Source organism: Trachinotus anak, unplaced genomic scaffold, assembly GCF_046630095.1.
Source record: "Trachinotus anak isolate AG129_WGS33_773 ecotype Australia unplaced genomic scaffold, CSIRO_AGI_Tana_v1 ptg000008l, whole genome shotgun sequence".
Lineage (NCBI taxonomy): Eukaryota > Metazoa > Chordata > Actinopteri > Carangiformes > Carangidae > Trachinotus > Trachinotus anak.
In genome coordinates this window covers 24,283,870-24,307,133 of record NW_027273859.1, presented here as the reverse complement: position 1 = coordinate 24,307,133, position 23,264 = coordinate 24,283,870, and the positions used below count along the sequence as shown (strand labels likewise).

Genomic DNA, 23,264 nt, shown 5'->3' with positions numbered 1-23,264 from the left:
TGACTGAAGGAATGTATTGGCCCATCTGAAACTGCCTTTAACATTTGAAAACTATCATATTGCTGTAGTGTGCCTCTGTCCTATTGGAACAGGACAGACAGGCTTTTGTCACCCATGAGCTTGACAATTGTAATCCTCTCTGTATCTGGCGTCCACCCAAAAAGCCATAAATCAAGTGCAATTGATCCAGAATTCTGCTGCCTGAGTCCTGATAAGGACCAGAAGAGCACACATTGCACCTCCACCGGCTCCTTTGGTATTGATTTTTTAAAATTCCTGTAGTATTTCATGAAGTCCTACAGGAAAGGTGCAGCCTGGGTGCTCTGGTAGTAACCTTTTAACTTAATGTTCTAAAATGCAGATCAGTCACCTCTGCCAAAGTAGCACTTCAAAGTAGCAGCAGATCTGATGCACAGAGCAGGAAATCAAATCTTAATTCTAATTTAATTAAACTGAGAACACAGTAGCCAACTGAAGAGGTACAGCCAAATAGTGGAGAGTGTCCAGTTTGGTGACCTCAGGGACGCATGTGTGCCCTGGGCTGTGACCTCCAACACATAAAGGGAGCAGAGTTTAAGCAGTATGCAGTTAGGTTGTGGTCCTCTGCTGGAAAACTGTGGATGTTTACTTTTAGGTTGGGAGCAAGTGCCTGTCTCAAATGAAGGAGGTGGAGTATTTTAGAGTCTTTGTAATTGGATTATGAGATTGACAGGCAGATTGTGACAGTGTCTGCAGTTGCGTGTGCATTGTTTTGGTAAAACTACAAATATAAACAGTGCTTCATTTATAAACTGGGAGGTCCAAGAACATAGAGAGGGTGCTGTTCTGGCAGGTCAGGGGAGAGAAAATCCACAGTGCCTGCAGCACATCAGACAACACCTATGTGCTAGCAGTTAAAACTAAACAAAGCTATTATTTACATTTAATAATCAGCAGGGGGAGGCACGTAGGAATAGCTGTTTCATCGAACCCAAACTAAGTCTGTTGAGCTTCTCCACATTGTTCAAGTATTATCACAGCGCAGCACATACATGCAACAGACAGTGCTGTCCGTGGTCCTGAAACAACAGCTAAGCTAAGTAATAGTCACATGTATCTCCCAATAATTTTGCTGATTTTTCTTTAGATAAATAAAGCTTTAACAGAGGGGGCAAAAATACAAGCATCTAATGTTACAGTTGAGCCCAGAGTAGAAGATGGGACATCAAAATTTTCATGCAGGTGTCATGTGTGTCACCTGACTCATTGACATCTCTCTATTTCCTTTTTTTTTTTTGAAAAATAAAATTTAAAATGCATCCAAAATAGGCAAGCAAGCGATTAATGAGTAATGTTAATAGGAACTAAAAGAATGACAGAACATTAAATATTACACAAAATGTATATACAGATATGTACATTGGTGCCGAATCTAATCAAACAGGTGCAGGCCCCAATCTGGTAGGTCCACAACAGCTGAGGAACTAAGACATCTGGAGGATGCTGAAGTAGAACGGCTGCTCCTCTGCACTGAAAGGAGCCAGTTAAGTTATTTCAGGCATCTGATCAGAACGACCTCGGATGAACGCTCGCTGAAGTTGTTAAGATCTGTGGGCAGGTCTGGAGGTGTGTATGCTGATGTGAACGCAGCAGAGGCAGGGAAGTGTGAATGGGATCTATTGCACCTCACCACAGCCTTTAAACTGAACGTGACGGTTCCAGGTCAGAACGGACCTTTTTAGATTGGAGTCTGTTTATGATAGTCATTTGGGCTCTAACTGTATTATTAAATTGTTATTGTTTTATTCCCTTTTTACTCCTGGTTATCCTAATAATGCTTATATTTCTATTTCTCTTTATTCTGATATGAATTTTTGGCCTGTTATCTTTAAGTTTGTGTATGTATTTATTGCTGTAGTTTCAGTGTTTGTGTTTATGTATGAAACACAGTACAAAAAGCAGTGTACAAAAACTTTCATTGATTTATTGGTTGAGGATCAGACAACAAGTTACCTGATGTATATGGAAATCACTCCACAGGAAAAAACTCCCTTAATAAACCTCAAGCGATCTCAGCTGTTTTGGTTGAAGGATCCCATCTCTCTGAAATCCCCAAGAAAAAGATACAGAGAGTGAGGTGCAGCTTTTTGACAGACGGACAGGGTCTAGTGAGACCCGAGCTCTACCTCAAAGATTTGGCCAAGAGCCCTCAGAGACTCGCTTTCCCCATGCCAATTTACAGGCCTAGGAATAAAGGAGACTATGTGGATCAAGAAAAATCAGCACTCAGCTTGAGACTTGTGTCGTCTGCTGCCAGCTCTCCTCGATCTGGAAACAGCAAAAAATAAGTAAAAATGTGGGGCCACAGTTTTCATTTAATCAGCAGTCCACTTTGATTAGAGCCAGTGTGAGTAAATTGGTATTGTAAAAGGGAGACAGGTACTTGTTTTTGTACTTGCAGTGCAGCTGCTGAGAGGTTTTTGGCAAACTTTTCTCTTCTCTTTTTTCTCATCATGACTTGTTATTGTGCAGAACTAGTGTGTAGCCTGTGAAGAAGAGTATATCACACAGTGGGAACCACTTTGGTACCCTGGCTCATCTTTAATCATTATTATACCAGTTTTTTTTTTGCAATGTGAATCATAGCCATGTTCCGGTATGTACAGTCGCAGACAGACAGAATACCCGTGTGTAATCAGTTTCCAGTCAGAGCAGTGATTGCAGTATAATTCACAACAGACGCACAAGGAAGCCATAAAAGCTACCATTACCTTGTTTGAGTTACAGAGGCTGCATGAATAGAAGGGATAATAGAAATGAGGGATAGTGGAGGAATTTGTATGTGTAATGCTCAGACTGACTTCTTTACAGTGGGAGATTAAACACACTCACACACACACACACACACACACACACACACACACACACACACACAAACACACACAAACACAAACAAACATACTCCAAGGTCTCACTACAAAAACTAATATTGTTTCCTCACTCATTTAAAAATGCAGAAATGTAAGGTCTACAGTTTGTAAACCTCATATATATATACTCATGGACACTGACACACACATTTCATACAGCATTTCACAGTATGCTATCATTATATTATGTAATTTTAGTGTCCTATATATGTTATATGTTACAGTCTATGTTACATGTACTATATGTTATGATATCTGTATGAAAGTGGACAAAATCACTAAAGACAATATATACAAGCACTACATTATAGCTCATCTTCAGTAAGGTATTATAATCTATCACAAATAAGTTCCTGGTATTGTATTTAACACTAAAAACATTCAGTCACTTTACTATATTATATTTTTTATCACTGCAACTGAGGAATATTATCTGTGATAAATTGTTTGGTCTATAAAAACTTGTTTTGGAATTTGATGCCTGGCACAGCTCAGGTGCAGGTTTAATGTCACTGCTCTGCTGTTCAATTTATTTTATTTATTTGATAGGAACAATGCAATTTAACATAGTTCCAAAACAGAGTACAAATGTGCCGCTCGAAAAGTTTAATTAATTCTCAACTACTGTCCCTAGTTGGCCTTTTACATGTACAATTCAATTAAAACAGTCAATTTTATTATCATAAAACTACAATACACTGCAGATATGCAAGTAGAGTAAAACACATTGAAATTGAAATTCATGGATTTTGTCTAAGAAGAGACAACAACAATAGCAGAAACAACACAAAACAGACAACACAATTGATGATATCATACAATTAGCTAAAATATACAGATGTACAGTCTAAAAGGAGACAACAATAGCACCACAAGTTGATAAATAGTCAAACAAGGAGAACACGCAATCCCCACACAGAAAGGCTCCAGCCGGCTGGCAGGTTCAAACCCAGAACCTTCTTGCTGTGAGGCAACAGCAACAGTGCTAACCACTGTGCTGCCAATATATTAACAATTTTCCAATATGTTATAGTGTTTTTTATCCATGCGTGAAATGCTTGAAATCATCAGACTTGAGAACAATACTCACTTCACAGTGGGTATTTGTATGTGTTTGCAAACCAGCAGTGCAGCCTCTGTGGGTCTGCAGAGGCTTCACTGCCTCCTGCTTTGTATTCTGAGTCGGTGCGGCGCTACAAGGAGGTGTTGACAACGAATTGAAAGAAACAGCCACTGTGGAAAAATGCAGAGGGAATCACTCTGGCACAGAGGTTGAGTTGGGGTTGAGGTCAACTCCCTCAGTCTCATCACCACTGGGGTTGTGGACATCTGTGTCCGACTGAGTGGGGAGGGATACAACAAACTAACATCAGGAAATGAATGATACTGGTGGGAATCATTGTGTTTTACATGTGGCTTCAGAAAGACTTACGAACTTCAACTAGATTTCTGAAAATTGAATGAGGCAGCAGCCTCCAGGCTTCAGTTTGTTTAATTTCTAGATATTTTCCAGTTTTTCCTTTTTTCACCTCACATCCTATAACACATATATGATGATTTCCAATCTGTTTAAACAGCAGAAAACATGGTTGCACTTGTCATTTTCAGTCTGGACCACACACTACGTTGTTAAACACTGACTGGAATTTGCCTTGAGAGTGTGTAAATCCTGCTTCACATCACCTGACTCAACTGATGCCCACCACAACTTGGGTGACCCAATATTAGCCTGAGGGACAGTGAGACCATGACAGGGAAAGATTGTTGTTTTGTCATCTTAACTGTTATTATTACTCACCGTCACTTTAAATGTACAAAACTGAGCCCCAAACAATAAACAGTAGATGTAGGATTAGTTTTGGTGTATAGTCATCTATGGAAGTACCCTAATCAATGCTAACAAGAAGGACTCCCATTTTGCAGTAACGCCTCAAAGCACCTGGAGTGTGTGGGAAATACTGTACATTTAGAAAGGGTGATTTATTGAACAGAATATATCCATCAGGCTGAGGTCACTGCCGTGCTGCTGGTGATAATTGATAATTGTTGTGTGAAAATATTGACACGTAGCTGTCCTCTGAGAATCGACTGCTGCCGTTAGTTTGCGTTTGTTGGAAATAATTGGAAGAAAGTTGTGAAATCTGAAAGCATCTGAGAGCACTGTCTCTGTAAAAATGCCATCCTCTCTCCCTGAGCGGCAGCCCAGTTATAAGTCTATATATTATCAATTATGTAGCAGTTACAAACAAACAGGAGAGGAACTGAGGGAGTAGAGGCTGCGAGGATGGGAAACTGAAGAGAAAGAATCTAATTAAATGGCCCTCGGCTTCTCCACTCTGTTAGCCACTGCACTGGGGTTCCAGGCTTTCCGGTCTGTGTGTCAAGCTTATTAAATTCAGGTCTGTTAAGTACTGTTATCAGACTGATGTGCACTAGAAAAATCCAATTAAAGCTCATAATAAAAGAAACACTATAAACACAACAAAACATATAGAATTAGTTACCTGATTAGAGTCACACAAGATGCTTTTAATTTATTCTGTGGAAATGAGCCTGAGAAAAACAACAATTGAGGCTCTAAATTTCATGTGTTACCATTGTTTAAAGGAGCTGCTCAGAGGGCGTATTATTACCTCTTGTGACAGTAATGTCCAAAGCTCGTGTCAAGTGACAATCACCACCACCTGCTTCCGGCAAGAAACCATGTACGGTGGCAGAGAAGAGAAAACGCCCCTTTAAGGACTTAATGATGCGTTTTCCTCCATACATAATATCATGTAATATGAGAATACTTGGTTTTGGTGTCACTCCATTCCCTTGCATTTCTGAGAGATTTTCTGCTCGGCTATCTGAAGGTAACACAGCAATGAAATTTTGAGTGCAATTACAATGATCACTGAGCAGCAGTAGAGGGTTTTCTTTAGCTATCTGAAACCTCAGTGGTGATGTCAGATTTTGGTCTCAGTCTCGAAAATAATGAGTCTTTCAAGAGAACCTCTTTTGCACTGAGGTACAACCAAAAGGTTCAGCAGTCACAAAGAGATATATCAGAGAACAGAGGCAGATATTCCACTTTTTGGTGTCTGCCCCTGGGACTCAAGACAAAGGCCTCTTCTTCTGAAACCTTTTATTTTTCACAAAGGATCGATAATGACTTTTGTGACTCTGGGCTTCACTCTCAAGTTTACAAGGATGCCCTTGAAAACTCTTCTCCAAAAAATACCTAAAAAAAAAAGAAAAAAAAAGAAAAAGTAATTTACTGGTGATCATGAGAATCACATACATACAGCATGAGCCAATTAGAGTTCAATAAGGAGAGATCAAGTGGAAGTGAATGACTGGTGATTAGACTCGATTGATGTGGAGCATCGCCATTAAGTGCAGGCCCATATAAAGACAGAAGACAGGATAGACCTCTAGATCGAGATCTCGTCTAGATGCTGCTGGTGGTGTTGGAGTAGAGCCAGTGGGTGGTTGAAGGAAACCTTTAGATGATGGATGGAACTTCTGTGATGTCCCTGGACATCATGGAGGTTGCGGTGGCGATGGGGATGGAGGTGGGTTGTTCAGTAGTCGGCATGAAAGATGGATGGGCAGAATTGCAATGAAATTTAAAGAATGGCATCTAGTGATTGATTGGCTCGAGGAACGCAGGCAGAAAGATCATTGGTCAGATATGGTGATGTCTGGATCATGAATGGAGAGATCTCAGAGTGTGGGAAAGTGGCAACGACAGAAAAGATCAACAGTTTATTGCCAACGTTAGGACGAAGTTTGTATCCATAGAGGACAAAGGCAGAACAAATTAGAAAGAGATCTTCCTCCTCCAACTTTTGCCAAAGCTCATGTGGGAAACCTTGTTGGTAGGCCTCAAATGTAAAGACTCATACATGAAGTTAGATTCTCTACTACATTTAAGTTAGGTGTCAGTCAGTAATGAACAGAGTTGAGAAATTATTTTAAAAACATGGAATTTTATCATGTCTTTGAATGTTGAATTGTCAATTTTTTAAACAAATTTGTCTCTTGAATACCCCAGTGCTATGGATACCGCAAAAGGGTAAAAAATGTATAATTGAGGAAACATTACCTTCTTCAATTAACTCCTCCTAAAACTGTTACTAACTAAACAAATTACAATGCAAGGGAAAGACACAACTAGATTTGATAGTGATAGATGAAAACCAGAGGTAACTGTCATGTTAACCTACTTACATAAATCTACAGTCATAGCCCGCTTTTTAAGCTGTAGCTACATGTATAATTCATATCCCTCCACCAGTTTTTCAGCAGCCCAAAGGAAATGCCCCCCGCCACACAGTCATGCCTAATCCATTCATAACTCTCTTCAAACATGCACAATATAATTTGTACCCCAGCTCTATGATGATAAGTGATCAGTCGCAGTTCTCTCAGAGATATTTCTAATAGCATCATTTATACTGTCTCCCGACAACTGGGCCACCGGGGGTGTGGTGCACGTTAATGACCTGTTGGCAGACCAGCTTCCATTCATTCTCCCAGAGACCCTTTTCTTACAGGCGCTGTAGTTTTTATCTTATGAATTGCTCCCAGGAGAGGCTTGTAGTCGGTGTTGTTATTGGAGAGAAAGTGGATAGTGGCCATTAGTTTGGAGTGATTTTAATCCTTTTGGCACTTTTGCTCTATTTTATAGTACGGAGACTACGACCCTAATGTTCACAAACCTGGCTTCTTGGCAGAGGAGGAACTGCTGCCAAAGAGGGTGAGTGACAGCTGGGTTTACTTATTGTCATTTATGAATGAAGGTGTTTACATCTTTGTCATACTACCTAGGCCTATACCTGCATTATGATGCAGTACATGGCGCTGCAGTATGTACTGCATTTCCTGAGTGCGTTCATGGATATTTATGTCTGTCTCCTTGCATTTCAGGTGATTAACTTGTACCAGATGACTGCAGAAATGTGGGAGGAGAGGATCACAGCGTGTTATGCAGAGCACAGGGGCAGGACGAGGTAAAAACTGCTGCACTGAACTGTACCACTGAAATTCCACAGTCATCAGCACAATTTCAATTTTGAGTTCCCTTAGCAGCTGCTTAAAAGTTGGTTCCAGAGGAAATGTTTTATGCAAAGCCGTAGTCCATTTTGGCAGTGAGATTCAAAAAGACTCATGTGGGAAAGTTGAGTTCTAAGACCTGAAACCTTAGCACTTGTTAAAGTAATAATTGAGTCCCTGGTGCTGATCAATAACCCTTTCAACGTGAGCTGCAATGGTGGTCCTCACATCTTTAGCATTTGAATTGTTTACTAAGTGATGTGGGGTCATGGGGGCACAGGGGGGAGGTCATTGGCCTTCTGAGTACCTGAGATTTGGTGTCAATTCCAATTATTATTATTTTTTTTCAGATTCTTTTACTTTGAGAAATATAAACATGTTTTCATCAATGTTAGTGGCCTGACTCTATGGACGGCAATGTCAATGACATCACCCAGAGGTTTCTGAAGAGCTGAATACAACATCATAAAGCCTTGAGCATGATTATAGGTTATAAATTGTTTTATGCTGTTTTCATTGAACAAAAAAGCTTAACAAGTGTTAACAAATGTTGTTTGTACAGAAGCCGAGAGAGGCCATACTCGCAAATTTATTTTATCCCGTTATCTGGAGATAACAGAATAATTATCCCGTTATTAACCCCAAAACAAAGCTTTGTAACCTTGAAAAACTGGATAAAAAAAGAACTTTACAGAAATAAAATAAGTATCCAGGTGAGACCACACAGTTAGAGGCTTATTTCATCTGAATTTTGCTCGACATTATTTTAGAACTCAATTCACATTTGATTATTAAAAAATGTATGTCAGCACAGTCAAAAAGTTATCCAACAGACATGCAGTGGTTCTTTTTTTATAGAGTACAACTCTAAAGCTCTCACAGCATTAATCAAGAATTACCATTTAAATTTCCTTCAAGTCAGAATGTACTGTCCAACCTAGTTAAGATTTGTTTACTTGGCATAATGCTTTCTTGCCTGTTTAAACGTTGATGAAGCTTAAATCATCAGTTTTCCTACCACCCATATCAAACAGACAGTTATTAAAAGTTTGGGCACCAGGATGCCCTGATTTCTCCTCAGCAATCAAAGTATGCAAATGTTCCTTTTTTGCTGAGTTGACCCAGGAAAACACAACATATCTGGCAAACAGGCCGCAGAGAGAGAAAGAGAAGGAAGAGAAGAGTTTGATGCATTTGTTTTGTCTAACACAGCATTCGGAGGCTTGGGGGCATCAAGCATAACCTCGAAAGCCTGTTAGCGAATTATAGTTGTGTGTTGTGTCAGTACTGTGCTCATGTTTTCACCCTCGCAAGAGCTATATGGCGGTTTTTATAGATCACACAACACGACAGATGCTACACACAAAAGCAGAGGAAACAAGGTCTGATCTCCTTTTTCTCTCCACTTCTGCACCTCCTCTCTTCCCTCCCTCCCCTCCTTCCCTCTCTTCTCCTTTCCCTTGGATCCCTCTCAATCTCTTTCTCTCTCTTGTCTGTCTTTGAACCAGGGATGAAGCTGAGATGGAGTATTTAAAAATAGCTCAGGACCTGGACATGTATGGCGTCAATTACTTTTTAATCAGGGTGAGCCAATGCTGCTTTGCTGTATCTTTACAAAGTGAGCTGATATGAAAGACCAGGAGTCATGCCAGTTTCACCATGGTGTTATGAGATGAAGTGGGGGAATAGCAGTCTGACTCCCCTGGCCTAAATTGTGCTTCAGTTTTGAATCTTGAGCATTTTATGACTAAATTTGTATGTTTTGGGGGTAAATAAGAGCTGCTGTTCCACACTGTTCAGTTATTACAGGTTTGTTTTTTGTTGCGACTCACCTGGAAAAAATCCAAACAGAAATCCACTTGAGGCGACTCTGGCCTCGATTGAGGCATTCTCTAAAAAGGCCGAGACATTTTAAAATACCACCACCAAGTCAGCCTCAGCGCAGGTAATTCACTGTAGCATTACTTTCGAGTAAACAAGCCCATACACCCTGCAACTGGCATTGTTCCATTCAGCTCTAACAAATAGTTTTGGCAAGCAGAGTCACCTCAGTGCACACTCTGTCAAATGCAGGTACAAATGAATGTTGGCTGGATGGTTGGTCTCGCAAACCGCTTCGCTAGCGTCCTTTAAGAGATGGACAGCAAGAAAAGCTCTTGTTTACTCTGCTGGTGTTGTTTAGAATAAAAAGGGAACAGATCTTCTTCTGGGAGTGGACGCCCTGGGTCTGCACATCTACGAGCCGGACAACAGGCTGACGCCCAAGTGCTCCTTCCCCTGGAATGAGATCCGCAACATCTCCTACAGCGACAAGGAGGTGGGAGAATCTGCGGTCATACTTCATGATAAAGACTATAGGGACAGCGCCTGTGTAGAAGTGTGTTGTGATATTATCAGCCCTACATTAATGTGTATTTTTTTTGTATTCTTGCCTCCTCCATGTTTAGTTTACTATCAAACCTCTGGACAAAAAAACCAACGTTTTCAAGTTCAACTCTTCACGTCTGAGAGTCAACAAGTTGGTGAGTTCAGCTGAAATGCTAAAAGCTGTTTTGACTGTGGATGGTAAATTTGACTCGCAGAGTACTTTGCTTTTCCAAATGCTTTTAGAAATTGAGGTGACGGGTGAATTTACAGAGCATTTTGAGTTCTAATTGTGTTTGTCATGCAGATCCTTCAGCTGTGTATAGGGAACCATGACCTGTTTATGCGGCGGCGGCGGGTGGACTCGCTTGAAGTGCAGCAGATGAAGGCCCAGGCCAGAGAGGAGAGGGCCAGAAAACAGGTACGGAGAATGGAGAGACAAAGAAGAGGGGATATTGTGGAACATGTCAGTAGCTAAGTTTCCATCCAAATGCACTGCAGAGTTTGACCAAAATGTCCCCACACTCCCCCCTGTCTGTGCCGCTCAGGTGGAGAGGCAGCGTCTGCAGAGGGAGAAGCAGCTGCGGGAGGAGGCAGAGAGAGCCAGGGACGAGCTGGAGAGGAGGCTGATTCAGCTGCAGGATGAGGCTCACATGGCCAACGAGGCCCTGGTAAGACTGTGTTGGTTAACTCAGCCCAAAATCCCCCAGTGTGTTAGCTATGTCACATGTGCACCAGGTTTCACAGCAAAGCGTTAGCTCCTCTCACACCACCTTCACTTCATCATCTCCTGCTCTCTCCTTCTTTTGTTTTCATTTACTAATCCCTTTCTTTCACCGTTGCCTCTTTCCCCTCCTCCAATCTCCCTCCCTCTTGCTGTATTTTTGTGCACTCTCCTCACACCTCTCTCTTTCTCTGAACCTTTTGTCATGTCTGTCATTCCATCTCTCTCTTTAATGTCTCTTCCTTTGCTCCATTTCCCCATCTCCTCTCCCATTTCCAACTTTTTTTTTTGTCCTCTGTCCCCCTTCCTGTGTTTGCCCTCTCCTCTCCTCCCTCTTCCTGCTCCACTCCAGCTGCGTTCAGAACAGACGGCGGACCTGCTGGCGGAAAAAGCCCAGATCGCGGAGGAGGAGGCCAAGCTGCTGGCCCAGAAAGCTGCCGAGGCTGAGACAGAGATGCAGCGCATCAAAGTGACTGCAATCCGTGGCCAGGAGGAGCGCCGGCTCATGGAGCAGAAGATGCTGGAGGCAGAGATGCTGGCTCTCAAGATGGCCGAGGAATCGGAAAGGAGGTGGGAAGTGGAGGAAGGAACACCGGGTGGATGAATGTACAGCTACCAAAGCTGCAGTGAATATACATCTGTTTAGCTTTGGCTGCTTTGTTATCACCATCTCTGTCATACCGAAGTTCTCATCTCACACACACACACTCACACACACAGCATTCATGCTGTTTTAGATCTTTAAATAACTTAGTCCCACGTCTTACTTACTTTCCAAGACTTTTCTTTTTGTCTTTATTTGACATGCGAATCCCTCGAACTCAGGAAGCCGTCTTACAGGAGCATCAAACCGCAGTTGCTATATGAACTTCCTCAACTCATGAGCCCCCCAAATGTTTTCTGGTTACTAAACCGCTCAATGTCAAGGTGCACAAACACGCCGCTGCGCATCAGCAGCACAGAAGACAGTCGATGACGCTCCGAGCACTGAGCAAGGTGACGCCGCTGCATTCAAATCGCTCGATCAAAGAACGAGAACTTCTAACATGTTTAAAATCATTTAATTTCAAAGGCTTTGTTCTTGCGCTGCAGCTGAAAAGCAGGTAATCATGCTGCTACAGCCACACCGCTGCACAGAGAAGTAAAAAGGGAGACAGCAGCCCTCCTCACACGTCTTAGGCACAGCAGTTAATTTGTGCCAGGTAATTGTTAGCACGAGGATCGATTCCCTATCCCTATCAAACAGTCTCTTTTACTATGTACTGAAGCTCCACAGTGCAACTGACTTTGATATATTTTTTTTCATCTGTACCTTTTCTCTTTTACACTTCCCAGAATGGTTCAAATCAAATAATTAGAATATCTGCTGTTGACTTTTTTATTTCTTTGGAGGTCAGATGGATAAGGAGATTGGGACTTGACCAGAGATCCTCAATCAGCGCTCTGTAAAACTTAGATGTCAATCACTGCAGCGAAGAACTTCAGTCATTTTCATAATAAAACAGTATACATAGATACTAAGAATATCACTTCACTGCCTCTACTTCACTATTTATTAGGCAATCATTTCAAATGGGCACCATTAACCACTTGCCAGTAACTGCAATTTCTGGATGAGCACTTTTCTGCACCGGAGAAATTTAAACCCGTGGCACTCAACGTGTAAATGACTATGTCCACTCAAACCCTCGAGGCGCGCGGCTCCCCCACACATCAGCGAGGAACTGCTGAGCGTTCAGGAACACAATCAAAAGAAATGTAATCATCCCCATATAACATTTCTTACATCACTGTGTGCAAACTCACCGGTGGAATAATGGAGTCAGAAATGTATTGTCTGCTGGGGCGAGGCATTGATCACCTGGGTAATAACAAAGTGACACTCCCGGTTCGTCGAGCACCCATGTGCCGATTAAGTTAGATAATTTTGGATTCGATTGAGATAATTCTGTTTCCATTGAAGGAACGTGGGGGTTGAATTAAAGTATTAACTGCATCTGTCGGCCTGTTTGTCCCTCAGGGCCAAGGAGGCTGAGCAGCTGAAACAGGACCTGCAGGAAGCCAGGGAGTCAGAGCGCAGGGCAAAGCACAAGCTGCTGGAGATTACCAGCAAGACTGTCTATACGGTAATAGACACACACACGCTCACATGTACTGAAAACACGCAGGCAGACAGTCATATAATACAAAACGCAACAGATGTGAATTTTGACAAACAAACAAGTAGGCTGAAACTATTAATTGATGAACCTATAGCAGGAAATACATCAATGAAAACTCTGGTCACTGATTAAAGTCATTTATCAAGTAAAATAATCAAATTTTTTTTTTTTATATTATTTTTGTTTCCAGCTCCTCAGCTTTACTGATTTCCTTATTTACTGGTGTATTGAATAGGGAGAGTGCATATTAATAGGGCTGCAGCTAGCAGTTGTTTTCATTATCGATTCAGCTGTTGATTTTCTCGATTAATCGTTTGGGCTATTAAACCCCCAAAAACAGTAAAAAAAAAAAAAAAAAAAGGCTGTTCACAATATCCTACAGCACCAGGTGACATCTTTAAAGGCCTTTTCTTGCTCAACAAACACTCCAGAACCCAAAAATGTTCAGTTCAAAACTATGTAAAACCAAGACCATCAGCAAATTATTATATTTGAGAAACCACAACCATTAAACGTTTGGCATTTTGATTGAAAAATAAGTTCAACTATTTTTTTAAATAGTTGTTGATTAAGGGCATTTTCACATCTTGAATGAGGCCAAAGTTAATGTTTTTGTTAGTTTATGTCACACAATTTTGCGAGTGCACTAAAGAACTTGACACATCCTGTCACCATCACCTACGTGGGCTGTGACCCCCTATACTGATTGATTTAGAGACGGACATGTGTCTGACGTTGGTTCGTAGCTTTTCTGTTTGAATGGAGAAGAATGAATGAACAGGTTCATTACACTATTATTATCATAGCATTACTATCAGTAGCAGCAGCTTCAAGCACAGTACTGGAAACTTGTCTGATGGCATCGTGAAGCTTTACAACCTGCAGATGAAGTTTCTTTTGTCGCTCTCCTGTCCTCTCTCATCCTCTCTCTCTCATCCTATCAGAGTTACTCCTGCGTTTCCACATTCTGATTATTATCTCCTCCTCTCCCCATGTGCTACTGCAGCTCATTTTTACTTCTCTTCTAGTTATTTATCTTCTTCTATTGTTTAATGGGTGGCAAAGCTGTTCCTGTAATTGGTCGGAAAGGCTGAACCATCCAATAAAGTCTTTTCACACGGCAAATTAACCAAACCCTGGTTCAGTTTTTGGTCAGACCAAATTATTAGGTAGGTGTGAAAGCACATTCATTTTCTCCCAAAAAATTCAAATATAAAAACAACCAAATATGTTTTTGTAAGAATTTTAAGCAAATTTAATCACTGTTCTCTTGTTGTAAATTGTAACTCGCTTTCCGTCTTCTTTCTTTCCTTAATGGTATCAATGAAAGTAAATCAAAAGAGGACTCAACAATGATAATAACAGTCATAAAAGGCACAGCCTTACAAATTATGTGGTTGTATATATACTGTATATGTCTGGTAAAACTAACAGACAGTACACAGGTACATGGACATGCAGTAGTGCTTCACAGAAAAATGTTCTGCACTTCCTGGGATTATGGGCCGCCACTGCTGCTTTGAACATGTGCCATGGCTGTACAGGTGTTTTTATCTTGACTGCTAATAGCACACACATACACTCACAAACAGTCACACACTCACACACAGTCATACACTCACACACTAGTTGTAGCCCCACAAAGCCACGCTGAACAGGAGATACTTGCATAAGAACAGGCAGCACATAAGGCAGCCTACACAAGAGCTTCCAACATGCTAAAAACCCACACACTACACAGTCATCTGCTCACACACACACACACACGCACACACAGATGCATATCGAGAAGCTGGTCATTAATGGAGAACAATCGCTTGTAAGCGGCCTTGAATGAGGAGCCTAAATATACACACACACACACACACACACACACGCTAATGCACATACATGCAAAAGACATGCTGTTGCTGCTGGAACTCCACTGTACACTTCAGCTCCTTCGTAAAAACTCTACACAAACACATACTCACTCTCACACAAGCACACAATAATTCCATTTCTGTCAGCCTCTGTCAAATTGTTCTCTGTGCTCTGCCAGAATGTATTTACTTCGGCTGTACCCCCCCTGTAGCTTAGATTCACATGCCAACCACTGGATTTACATTTATATAGTGTATTAGGTCCACTTCTCATCAGAGTGCCATGTGGCCAATGTACTCCTCACATTTGGTCAGGATCTGAGGATCTGAATATTTGTGTGTTCATGGTCTGTGACCATTAAAATAGTAATTTCCCCCCCTTGCTCTCTTCCAACTGTTTGATCTGTCAGTATTGTATGTGTAAAATCTGCCTTTTCCCCTATATAAACTGTAATCTTTTCCCTTTATTCTGTCTTCCTCTCCCGTGTTTCTGTCTTTTACTCTCTTCCCCACTTCCAGATCTTCTTCATTCCGTCTCATTTTCCACTTTCATTTTTATGGTTCATCTGCATCCCCCCCCGCCTCTAATCTCTCCGTCCATCTCCCCTCTTAGTCCCCTGGACTCCCACCTGACAGCATGGCCCCTGACCTGAGCTTTAGCAGGGAGAACCTCAGCTTTGACTTTAAAGATACTGACATGAAGCGCCTCTCCATGGAGATCGAAAAAGAGAAGTGAGTGGTTTTCAACTGATGGCTGCCTGATATTTTTTGGGTGTCAGTGAATTTGCATTTTATACTCCCTGGCTCTGAGGTTTAGCTCCATTCCAGTGGTTTGGTAATGTAAAATGATATATCTCTTTCAGGTTACTTTTGAATATTCTCTAAATTTTGTGTTTGAGAAAGCTCCACCTTACTGCAGCACTATCACTTTTAAATATGCAGATTTTAATTCATAAGTTCAGGTGAGCAGTTGACCTTCAGCATTAGCTGTCTCTGATGTCACTGGCAGCACTCAAGCATTTCATTTCCCCCAGCTCGTGGTGTCATTGATTGCAGACAGGAAAAACTCTGTTTAGATGAGTGTGACCCTGGCTTTGGAGTTGCATAAATTACCTGGGTCTTCACTGTCATCGACTTAGATAATTAGGGTTAGCAAGCGAGCAGAGAGACTACAGGTCCAGTGCTGGTGGTTCACTGGTCATAGAACTTGAAAAAAAAGACTCTGATTTAATTGGGAGGATAAATAAAACATAAATTAAAGTTTTCCCCTTCCATTATTTTGAATCTTTTGCAACCAACTATTATAGTTAATTGCACAAAGCTCTGAAGTTCTCCAGAATTAGAATACCTAGGAAATTAACAGGCCCATCAGTCCATGTAATCGGTAATTTACATTCCATTTTATAATTTGCACCTTTCAGTACACTGATTCTAAAAATTGTACATTTGTCATAATTGGTTTTAGACAAAAGTATATGGAAGAATATTCTCCAAACAAACAAATATATTTTTGCACTGCCATTATAAATGAAATAAAAGTTGCTTCAGACTTAATTTTCCAAAGTTTGAATGTTTTAGGATTACAGTGTAATATAATGATATATAATTATATAATACATGCTCCAGATGTACTCATAATAATAGAAATCCAAGCTGTGAGCTCTATTACAGCATAGAGGAGTTTGAATTTGAGAGTATGGGAACAGAAACTTTTAATGTATGCAGACAACAAATGTGGTTGAAACATGTGTTTAACGTGGAGACATGCATGCTTATCTGGTGTGACAAACTGAAAATCTTTTAAAAAATGAAAGTGCCAAAAGGGAAATCTACCAAACTGTCTCCGAACCTGCAATTTGTCCACGTTTAGGGTCGAGTACATGGAGAAGAGCAAGCACCTGCAGGAGCAGCTGAATGAGCTGAAGACGGAGATTGAAAGCCTAAAGCTGAAAGAGAGAGAAACTCCTCTGGACATCATACACAACCAGAACACAGAGCAAGGGACCAGCAAGCACAGCAACTTTAAAAAGGTAGCTACCAGCACGACACACAAGCAGACACTGTAACACATGCCACAGAAGAACTCCTCACATATTCCTCCAAAATACACTGTACACACATTTTCCCCTGCCGTGCCTACACACACAGTCACACTTTTCTAGTTAGTGAAGCACCTTGTGTACATGCACAACAGTCGTCCGTTGGTGTTCTGATTATATCTACCCCTTAAAGTTACATAAAAGCCAGTTATTTGACTACATCCATGCACAACCACAGATCAAACCCAAATTCTTCTGAAACTTAGGGAAAAAAACGACACTGCTGTCAAAAACCAATCTTTATCCCACTCTATGCACTCCTGTGCTGCATTCCTCGAACACAAACCTGCTATAAGCCATCCATAACATTACCACACTGACAGAGGTGTCAGGAACACCGTGTACCACTCAACCTGAGATCTTTACGTTGCACCAGTATCATGAAATAGTCTGACGCGTGCACTGACAGTGAAGTTAAGGAGAAGAGCAGTCAACACAAGACGAGTAACGCTAGTGTTAGTGGCTAATGATGCTTCCAGCTGGTCCCTAATGTCTACTGGTTGAGCTGTGACTGCAGCCATGTGGTGTTTTATTTACAGGCACATATGCTCATACCTCTTTAATTTAAATGCCAAATTCTGAAGAATAACACAGAGTCAGAGACTGAGGTTTTTTCATTTCATTTCAATTTCCCTCTCCTGTGGGAAGAAGTAAGCCAGAGAAACGCTGCCAATATTTACTACTGTTACTGTGGCAGAGAACTTTTCATATTGTTTTTCAGGTTGTCTGTCTGTCCGTCCACTTGTCCATCCCATTTTCATAGATATGGTATCTCGCATTTATTGAACTTCTTCAAATTAGGCACAAATTTCGGCCTTGGATGAAATTATTCGATTTTGGTGGTCAAAGGTTAAAGTTCAAGGTAACAGTGACCTCACAAAACTCAGTTTTGGCCTTGTGTATGCAATATCTCTGCAACGCCTTGAGAGAATTTTTTTTTTCTTCAAATTTGATAAAAAAGATTCACCTGGACTTCAGGACGAACTGATTAGGTTTTGGTGGCTAAAGGTCAAAGGTCAAGGTCATGGTGACTTCACAAAACATGATTTTGGCCTTATGAATGCAATACCTTCAGAACTCCTCAAGGAAATCGCTTCAAATTTGGCACAAATGTTCAAATGTTCAGGATGAACTGATTGGATTGAGGTGGTCAAAGGTCAAGGTCACAGTGACCTCATAAATGTGGTTTTGGACTTGTGCCTTGTGGACACAATATCTTCATAACACCTTGAGGGAATCTCTTCAAATTTGGTACAAATTTGGTAGTGACCCTGACCCCCACTGGTCAAGGTCAGTGTGACCTCACACACTTTTTAGCCACAATGCAACGCTTCACACAACAATTATGACAAAATTTCACACAAATGGTTAATATTTTATATAACTCTGAATAAACAGTGCTGTAATCTGAAACCTCAGACTGAAACCAGTCTGAGTGGCGGAGGCATACAATCGCGAGGCGGTAATTCTAGTTTTTTTATTGGTTCGGTATTTTAAATCATCAACATCTCATGTTTGTTTTTCAGAAAGTAAATATATCAAATCCTAATAAGAGATGAATCTCACACTGTATCTCTGCAAATGTATCCATCTTGTTTGTAGCAGACTGTTCTCTCTGTATGTGGATAGATGTGAAATCGTGTAAGAGGGAGAATTACACACCCTCACTTTGTCCCTGATGCACAGCTCTTAAACAGCTCAGGTCACGTGAATCGATGAAGTCTAAATGAAGTCTTAACACTGATCTCACGTCATCTTCCAAGGATAACTGCCAGTCAAAAGTTTGATTGCCCTCTCTTATACATGCCTCTCCATCACATTATTTTAAGGCAGGATATTGATTCTCAGAGCATCACTTAATAGCAACCATCTCCACTCTGACTGAGTTCATTTTCCAGCCTCGAGTTTCTTCTTTGATGGAGCCCACTAGGGGAGGGCGAGCGATCACATTCATTTTCTAACTAATAACTATATTTTTTAAAAGAAACTAACTTACACAGCAACTGAGAGAGGAAATCTATGTTTTTTTTCCATGTAACTTATGTCAACTCCATCACTTAGAAAAGCTGTTTCATCTCACTATTAATGCCTGAATATGCCGTTTCACTGCATCCTGGTGTAGTGATGATATGAAATGACACGAAATTAACTTTTTCAGCTTGAGGGATATTTCAAAATTGATTAGTCAAAGGCAGTGGAATTGTTATAAAAAGTGGATTCTATTTCCCCTGTCCTCTGATGAACTGGCAGATTAGCTTCATTTCTCCTCTCTCTTCCCACACCAGTATCTCTCTAATTTCTATGAAAGTATCAAATAGAAATTTGAGCTATATTCTCAGCACACTATATAACAAAAAAGCCCCCCCCCCCCTCCTCCTCCGTTTTGTCTCCTAGTGTAAAATACTTGTTAAGGGAGCGCTAATTGATTTTTGCTCGGTGATTAGTCATTTGGATGGATGGGGGCACCTCTGGCACGCAGGGGGGAGCAGGAGCTAAGTTAAAAGTGTTGGTTTAATTGAACCAGAGGCGTGTGGCATTCATCTTGTTAGCGGGGGAAGGGAGTGGGCGCACACGGCATTGAAGGGAGAAGGGAAGAGAAACCGAGTGAGGAAACTTAAGTCAGCGCTGCCAAAAGAGTTTGGAAGTTTTGGAGAGGATGAGATTGAGGATGAGGATGTTGAGGGAGGCTGGCGACCAGAGAGGGACGGGATGATGGGGACAGGGAGGGAAAAGAAGGACAGTGGGAATGTGGAACGAAGCACAGATCCCTGAGCCAGAAGCATCACGACTGGCTGCACCCGAGGGCAAGGTTTTCTCAGTCCGAACTCTCTCTCTCTCCTCTGGATGATTAATGACTGGCCCCTTAACACGGCCCAGCGCCTTTGCATTTCTACCAGGCCACAGGTTCTGCTCTGTTAGCACCGGGCCAACGAGGAGAGCTCATTCTCTGCAACTGAATCACTAAACAAGAGCTGCAGTGCTTCTGTGCGAAAGTTTCACGAAAAGAAAATGTTGTTTGTTTTTTTTTTCGTATACGGCGGTCCATCCAGACTGCGTGAAGTAGCACACAAAGGAGTTCAACCATCAGGGTTCTGGAAATAGCCTGCTATTGTGCCATTCACTACATTAATACCCCAGGACACTGAATAAAGAGTTGTTGCTCTTTCCAGCAGGGAGCCTGTGGGCTGTGTGGAACACAATGCAAGAGAGTTAGACAGATAAACACACACTCAGGCTTTCATATTCACAAGTGTAGTTCAGGCTGCATGTCAGCAGGGACAATAGAAGGTGATTGGTAAACATTGCCCTGCAAATCCATCCCTCTCCCACACATTATCTGTTTGGATTTGCTTAAGTCCCTCCATCTACACATTTCCCAGAAATAACCCAGATTTCCCAAACTGTCCTCCTTCATGCCAGGTCTGATATTTACTGTGGCAGCTGCTTTAATTCCTCTTATCCTACAGATGTGGAGGAGAAGGAGAAGTTTGCCCACCTGATTTGAAGTGGTGCTGTCTGGTGCTGTATTACATGAGCTAATGGTTATCCATGCTGAAGGGGTAAAAGCACAGCCACTGGCCCAAATGAATCCATCGCCAGCTCATTTAAGCCCGGAGGGAAAAAACAATTAACAGTGTTTTCTCTGACTGGTATTGATCTTTTACCCAACCAGCTCTGCCTGTCTGTTTGATGGTGTCTGCAGTGAAACCCACAGATTCCTTTGTCTATTGGGGGCTAGTTGTAAACCCTGATTGATGCTGATTTTTCTTTTTAATTGATGTAAATTAGATCAGTGGAAGACGCGCCATGCCTTCACATGTTATCAGAGCTTTATTACAAACAGAATAACCTTGGGGGTAGGTTTTCAGTAAACTCACCAAAGTGCACAGATACACTCCAATTATATTCTCCTTATGATCACTTAGTCGTTTGATTAATCAAGGGGAACAAGTCAGATCACGTGTTGTGGTGAAATATGCTGTGCCTCTTTGAATTCACTCTGGTGTCCATCAGAGGCGTGATTGGGGTAATCATGCATATATTTGTACATTTTCAGCAGCTAACCTGACCTCAGTCGAATCATGCATCTTTAATTGTGCTATTAGTTTGTGAAGGTTATCATAGTCATCAAGTACAATCTATGTAGGTCTATTTATAAAATAGATCATCACTGACTTTCAGTTCAAAAATTTATTTTCACAAATAAAACATACGATCACTTTATACAATATGATGCGGTTATAATTTAAACCACCCAGTAGTACCACAACTGGTGGTTGATGAAGCACAACGTTTAAATATTTCTTACATGTTAATGCATCAGTAACAATAAAATCCAATAATATAATAATTTAACACTGACAGGGGTTATTCTGTTATGAGCACTGTTGTGGATATTGCATGAATATCATCAATAATAAACACACAAGACACTGTTAGTAGTTGAGCCTCAACATGTACATATTGTTCAATATAGAGGAACATTCACTTCCACAAGCAGAGCGTCAATGAACAACAGGGAAACTGCCTTTCAAGAGAACAAAGAAATCCCTGTCATGATAGTAACATGACAGACACATAACCAACATCCTCAGCCTCACATGTAACAGACATATTGAGTACCCTGATGCTGGAAAAGAACACACTAACATACCACAGGATACTTGACCATACAGGAATATAATAACTAGTAATAATATGAATCCAATACAAGACACATAACAAAGGTGAGAATAATAGAAAAATCACATTCTTCCATATTGTATAGAAAGGATTCACTCACATGGCACACCCATATCATAATATGGGCTAGGTCCTGCTCATACATCATATGTGAAGAAGAATAATGTGTAGATATTATATAAGGGTGTTATGTAAGGATGTTTTCAGTCTTACTCTCACAGAACCTACTTTCTGAGACTTTCTACATTTTGCTGATAACACTTCATTGATGTAACATTACAAAAGGACTGCAGTACATCCACCACTGACATTATGGGCATGGACTGAACAAAAATACAATATATAATCCTTTAATATTTATAATCCAAGAATTTTGAATTGTGCAGACATTTATCCACGGTGCCCCAGCCTGAAACTAAATGTACACTATCCAAAAGCTATTGACAGCCAGGGAACTCTAAAAGTTAAGTTCTGGCAATGTGCTTTCACCCTGCAAGCTTGCTAACCATCCACAGATTGGTTTAAATGGCCTCTCGGTTGAAATTACCGAGCAGTCTAGGGGATCATGGTGCCTGCACTAGGAATACACAGAAGGCTGAAGGAAAGGGCGGGTGATGATTTCAGTGACACTATTCTCCAGTATGGTTTTCCTGTTTTTTCCTTCCTGATGTTGTTTAATTATTTTTGCCTTATTGCTCCACTGCAGTATATTCTGTTCTTGTTTACATTCACCACTGATAAAAAAAAACAAACAAACCCTTATCTGTTCTGTCGTTATCTCGTCCGCAGCTAACACTACAGAGCACCAAGTCCAGGGTTGCCTTCTTTGAGGAACTGTAAACCACGCACCAGTAAAGGTGGGACGCACAACTGCCAAGAACCTCTTGTTTCTACATTCCTGGTCAGTGTAAATGACCACACTGCAAGGCCTTACAGCCCACTTCCTGGGAACCACTACGAACAAAAAAAAAAAAGACCACTGCCTTTATCTGCACCAACACCAGGCACCTCATGTGTACGCACAAACAAGGATGAATGGGTAATCCTCCTGCATAATATTCCTTCACTAAATCTGGGATTCATAAAAAAATGAGTGTGTGTTTACAGTGAGTGTGTGATCCACAGCACATTCCCCTTGAATATTTTGAAGTGAATTTGGGTTTTGGGGGTTCATTAGTGTCAAAGAATAAAGGTAGACAATGCAAAAAGGAAATCAAAAAAATACAATATGTAATATGAAATTTGACTGCTCCTGTTCCACTGTGGGTTTAATGAGACAGTACTCATTGAGTTTAGAATGGTTATTATATCATGTCCAAATGGGGTGACCTACATTAGCTGACTGCCTGAGTGTTGCGAAATTCAAACAGAAACAAACCACAAAGGGATAAAGTTGAAAAAGAGAATGAATGATTATACGG

General features: G+C 41.1%; 1 protein-coding gene across 1 annotated transcript in view; it reads left to right on the top strand.

The window, feature by feature from the left end:
* Positions 1-22,699, top strand: part of nf2a (NF2, moesin-ezrin-radixin like (MERLIN) tumor suppressor a) — a 28,627-nt gene extending 5,928 nt beyond the window's left edge. Inside the window, exons 5-16 of the mRNA XM_071483685.1 lie at positions 7,585-7,653; positions 7,824-7,906; positions 9,458-9,533; positions 10,132-10,266; positions 10,397-10,471; positions 10,621-10,734; positions 10,862-10,984; positions 11,390-11,607; positions 13,058-13,163; positions 15,675-15,793; positions 16,932-17,091; positions 22,633-22,699. Coding sequence (XP_071339786.1) covers positions 7,585-7,653; positions 7,824-7,906; positions 9,458-9,533; positions 10,132-10,266; positions 10,397-10,471; positions 10,621-10,734; positions 10,862-10,984; positions 11,390-11,607; positions 13,058-13,163; positions 15,675-15,793; positions 16,932-17,091; positions 22,633-22,683 — 1,329 coding nt within the window. The 3' untranslated portion in view covers positions 22,684-22,699. The remainder of the gene's footprint in view (positions 1-7,584; positions 7,654-7,823; positions 7,907-9,457; positions 9,534-10,131; positions 10,267-10,396; positions 10,472-10,620; positions 10,735-10,861; positions 10,985-11,389; positions 11,608-13,057; positions 13,164-15,674; positions 15,794-16,931; positions 17,092-22,632) is intronic.
* Positions 22,700-23,264: the final 565 nt, after the last annotated feature.